The sequence below is a fragment of the Neolamprologus brichardi genome, chromosome 7, assembly GCF_056152115.1.
Source record: "Neolamprologus brichardi isolate AB-2024 chromosome 7, ASM5615211v1, whole genome shotgun sequence".
Classification (NCBI taxonomy): domain Eukaryota; kingdom Metazoa; phylum Chordata; class Actinopteri; order Cichliformes; family Cichlidae; genus Neolamprologus; species Neolamprologus brichardi.
Window position 1 is genome coordinate 24,572,440 of NC_142110.1, and position 5,002 is coordinate 24,577,441.

Genomic DNA, 5,002 nt, shown 5'->3' on the forward strand with positions numbered 1-5,002 from the left:
AGCGGCACCCTAAGAAGGAAGTGACGCCATCACGCTGTCCTCGTTAAACCTACGTCGAGGCGGAACCAAAACTCTGTTCTTCGTTTCTGGGGGAATTTAAACTATATTCATTTGAGTTTTTGCTGTAGTGACAGCGAGCGGGGTGGGGTACTCAACTTAAAAAACACAAAACAATCGAGATGGTCTCCACAGACCAGAAGACCGACGTGAAAGAGGTAAGACTCACTCGAAGAAGTATATTTAACATTTGCATGTCCAGACAGGTAATGCCACAAATTCACCTCCCACCCAACTGCAACACTAGAAATATCTCATTGTACTGTATTATATCTGTTTCTTCTAAAAGTGTTTTTCACCAGTCAAATGAACACGTATTTTAGTGTAATCTCTGACCTTTGCAATAAAGCGTTGAGGTAAATGTATATGTCATTTGATATACAAAGGTGTTCTAGGATTTCCTGGCTTCTGAGTGGCTGGTGAAGTGTCAGTAGGGCTGTACACGGGAAGTGTTGGTGAAATTGCGAAGAGTAAAGGTGTTGCTAAGAAAGTTGTCCGCCTGCATCTTGCTGTTTCTAATAGTTCAGAGAGATTCAGAACCGCATAACGAACCCTTACGTTACACATAAATGCACCACATAAATGTACTTTGTTAAAATCGAATTTGAAGCTTGGGATTCAAGTCATTTTTTTCATTATTTATATATTTGTAATTTGTGAGTGAATGAATAAACGAATGCCGGACCACCTTATAAAAATGGAACATATGCACTCTGTCATTATTGTTGTTGTTATTATTTATTTTACTTATTGTTCAAAATTTCTCCGTCTTGTAATAAAGGCTTAAATCACAGATCAAATTAATAACCATATAAAAACAAAAAGAAAAAAGAAACTAATTCTGCAGTGACAGTGAGGACACGTGAACATGGTGCTTCCCTACATACATTTATCTGCATATAAATATTGATATATATATATATTTTAATGGAAAAAGTCATAATCATATTGTCTCACATTCTTGTGTCTGTCTTCTGGTAACTTCATATTGCTTTTTGTCAGTTAGTTCTATGTTTATTAAAGTGTTGAAAAGCAATATAGTGAAACAGTTTCGAGGTACTTTTGTTTCCATGGTATTTACACTATCCGTTACCTCATAATTCATGAGTTTTACTTCCAGTGTGAAAAACACAAGCCACCCTAGCTTATTTAAATGTGAATTAAAAAAGATAAAGGTAAACATTCTGTCTCTCCTCTGCAGAAAGAGGCTGACTGCCCAGTGGTTGTTGCAGTGACGTCCCATGCAGTGTTTGAATCAGGAGCTGAGGACCCCGATGGCTTGTACGTTGGGGGCATAGCTTTTCCTCTGCTGCAGGTCAGAATCCAGCAACCCACATTCATTTATGTTTTTTTTTCTAATTAGTTATTATAGAAATTATAAATTATTATAGGAATAGGTGCAAATTGATTATACATTTTAAGAACTAGATCCATTTATTTGATGTCATGTATTTTAAGTGTGTCAACATTCTTAGATCAAAAACTACAAAGATGACTACACTAGTAGTGAGCCCTAATTTATCCCAAGAGTAACAAATGCCATGATGAATGGATAATCAGTGTTATTCACTTCATCTGTCAGAGTTCATAATCTTATGCCTGATTGGTATATCAGATAATTTTAAACTTTTAATATTGTTGTTGAACTGTTTTGTTTTTCCCGAGGGTTGATTGATTGCACAGCACGCATCTCTTAAATGTCACATAATTTGGGGCTTTTAATGATTTCTTTAAACTGTTTTCTTCTGTAATTGAATGATTGTACAGCATCTTTAATGATTTTAAAAAATGGGTGCACACATTTGAATTTATTTTTTGGATTTTCTTTAATCCACACAGGGTCAAAAGTATACTTAGAGGTTCAGCTATACACATACATGCAGCTAATATTTGGTTAAATATCCCTCAGCTAGTTGCACCTCGACCAGATAGTTTTGGTATCAACAAGCTTCTGCTTTCTGTCTAGATATTTAACCAGTTTTCTCAGCAGACTTGGTAAAGTTCATTGGTAGAGTAGAGTCTAAACCAGGAAACCAACGAAACTGTCTGCACCCTCTCAGTCCAGGGTGTTATAAAACTCTACTGTGGACAGTGACGGTGGTGTTTCAGTAATGCAGTCCATGGCAGGCTTGAGCCTTATTGGTTTGTGGGTTGTTCCTAAACATCCTAACCAATTTTCTATATTCTAAGAGTCACAGTTTGGGCCTTCGCACAGACCCTGGCAAAGTGATGACATAGAAAAGGGACTTGTACATGCATACAGTTATTTAAACTGGCCTTATCACATGAAAACTATATAATAATAATAATAATATATAATACTTTTGATCCTTTGTGGATTACAGAAAATCCCCCCAAAATTCAAACCTGTGCACCAAATTCTTATTTGTTTTTTTGTTTTTAATTTTTAAGTGATGAAAATGTATGCCATGCAATCATTCCACCCTGGCAAAAGAACATTTCAAAGAAATCATTAAACCCCTAAATTCCCATTGCATTCATGCCCGTGATGAGTGAATGTAAAGTTCCGACCACAACTTTACTTTTGAGGACTTTTATGTACTTTGTCTTCTGTAAAAATTCACGCGATTGGAGCTGAGACTCACCATTCAAAAGTATTAAAAGATGTAATTTATATAGAATATGAATAAAGTGGTACTTTAAAGTCGACTCTCAGATCAGTTTATGCTTATGTTGGCAATACAGGCACTACAGAAAGTGAATGAACGTCTGCTGAAGGAAAATCCTGCAGAGTCGCTCTTGTTTGATGTCATTCTGATCACCACTGAGAGCCAGCAGCAGCAGGAGAGCTCCCGCATCACGGAGAGCATCAGACATCATGGTAAACGCACTTCAACCTTCAGGAGAGAGATCTGAGTCTGATCTGTAGGAGTTTTGCTCATACTTTCTCTTGGCATTATCCTGCAGGTCTCAAGGTCAGCAGGTTCTGTTTTTCCAACGAGGAGGATTTTATGGAGAATCTGCTGAACGATAACGTGCACCTCTTTCTGACAACGAACAGGAACGAGGCATTGCAGGGTTCACAGAAAGGTCAGTACATTTTTTTCACTTACCCCTTTTCAGCTAAATAGGTTTGGAGTCAGTGCTTTAAGCTCCACAGCTGCACAAGTAATGTGCTACTTGGAACTTTTTAGAAATGCAGTAATGCATGTAAATATTTGAGTCTCTTTGAACTGTTATTTTGCTGTTTTATGCATATCTATTCAGCCTGCCAGAAGCAATGAAGAAATATTTCAGTTTCATCTTGAAATTTTTCCAGCCTTTACCTTCAGCTTTTTCTTGCAATTTTGCCAACTTTATGTTTTTAGGACACCGTTGTTCTGTTCCAAGCTCATATTTTTCTGATTTATCAGACAGTAAATAAAGAGTATGTGTGTGCTGTGATTGGTCCAGGTGTTCTCTCTGTGCTGCTGGATGAGCACACAGCTTCCTGTCCAACAGAGCAGCTCAGAGTTTTATTCTGCGGGGACGCCGTGGTCCAGTCGGAAGCTGGACCAGCACTGGCAAGCAAACAAGCTGCTCAGGTACAAACAGTGGCAACCACTCATGCTCCCCCTGTACCTTTTGTTTTGTATTTGGTGAGATTTTAAAAGGATAATTCATATTCTTGCCCTGCAGAGCTTCTCGGCTCAGATCGGCAAGATGCGGGGGAGGTTTGGTCCATTTGACAGCCCCATCAGCATCGCCCTGGTGACATCGCGGGGAGGCAGGGAAAGCTGCGGGGATGCTCTGCGGACGCTACGCTCCCTCGGTGTGAATGCAGATGAAGCATACTGCCTGGCTGGGGTCCCACGTGGTCCCATTAAGCGCCTCCTCCGACCTCACTTCCTACTCAGCGAGTGTTTTAGCAGTAACTGAGAAGACCAGACTGATGATGACTTGGGATTTCAGAAAAAATAAAACAAACTTCACTGTGTTTTGAAATACTAACTTTCAGACTGATCTCAGAGTTAGCAGCTTGAACATGTCAGTCTCATTCAGCCTTAAAAAGCCAGAATTTGAAGCCTTGCTTATCACCAGAAGTCTTATAGTTCTGGGAAAAAGTAGCAAACAGTTTGTTTAAACTGAGCTAAAAGAGCTCTGAATAACTTACGGTGTTACTCAGGGCTTACAGGTCTTATATATATATATATATATATATGAATGACTATGCTGCCAGAGTAACACTTTGACATACCTAAGAAATAAGAAAAAAAGGAACCTTTAAGTCTGTTACCCAATTTTTTTGACATCACTGAAAGTCATACCGTTATAGCATTTTCAGAATCCATCATGTCCCTGATTACTGTTACTGTTTTTGGGTTGTGTTTCTAAGGTGCAGGGTGGTCTGCTCTTTGTTCTGTGACTGATTGGGATGCTGGGCATGCTAGTTCTCTTATTTGTGTTCATGCAGGGACAACAAAAATTTCTTTAGTTTGTTCTGTTTGCTTTTTTTTTTTTTTTTCAAAATAAAAGAGTGAAATCAATGTTTTCTGATGTTATGAAAATATTTTTAATTCAAATCAGCCTCAGATGTTCCACTAGACTTCTGATATTTGTGGAAATCATTTTGAAAATGATTTGAATCATGGTGTGGTACGCAGTACTCAAGTAGTTATTTAAACAATGCTTCGTTGGTACTAAAGAGCCCAAATTATGCGAAGAAAATATCCCTCACACCACACCAACACAAGGCAGGATGGTTTCATGAGTTCATGTTGTTTACACCAAATTCTGACCTGCCATCCAGAAATCAAGGCTCAGACCAACCAAATTTTTTTCTACTCTTCTTGTGTCTAGTTTTGGTGAGCCTGTGTGAGTTTCCTGTTCTTAGCTGACAGAAGAGGCACGTGGTGTGGTTCTCAGCTCTACAAGGTTTGACGTGATGTGTATTCAGAAGTGTTCTGCATCTATGAATACACTATATTTTTTTTGGACCCATCTC

The 5,002-nt window shown here is 38.5% G+C and overlaps 1 protein-coding gene across 1 annotated transcript; it reads left to right on the plus strand.

Moving 5' to 3' along the window:
• The first annotated feature begins 30 nt into the window (after window positions 1-30).
• On the plus strand, window positions 31-4,555 carry LOC102782968 (cytosolic 5'-nucleotidase 1B). The gene is made up of 6 exons (XM_006782303.3): window positions 31-215; window positions 1,259-1,372; window positions 2,764-2,899; window positions 2,986-3,108; window positions 3,472-3,602; window positions 3,697-4,555. Exons 1-6 carry the CDS (start codon window positions 180-182, stop codon window positions 3,934-3,936), a joined length of 780 nt encoding a protein of 259 aa, XP_006782366.2. The 5' UTR covers window positions 31-179; the 3' UTR covers window positions 3,937-4,555.
• The last annotated feature ends 447 nt before the right edge of the window (window positions 4,556-5,002 follow it).

Bases quoted from the DNA above. Each gene is read 5' to 3' on its own strand.
- LOC102782968 (XM_006782303.3), top strand. From the start codon at position 180: ATGGTCTCCACAGACCAGAAGACCGACGTGAAAGAG. The intron at 2,900-2,985 runs GTAAACGCACTT...ATTATCCTGCAG, and splicing joins GGAGAGCATCAGACATCATG to GTCTCAAGGTCAGCAGGTTC. The intron at 3,603-3,696 runs GTACAAACAGTG...CTTGCCCTGCAG, and splicing joins CAAGCAAACAAGCTGCTCAG to AGCTTCTCGGCTCAGATCGG.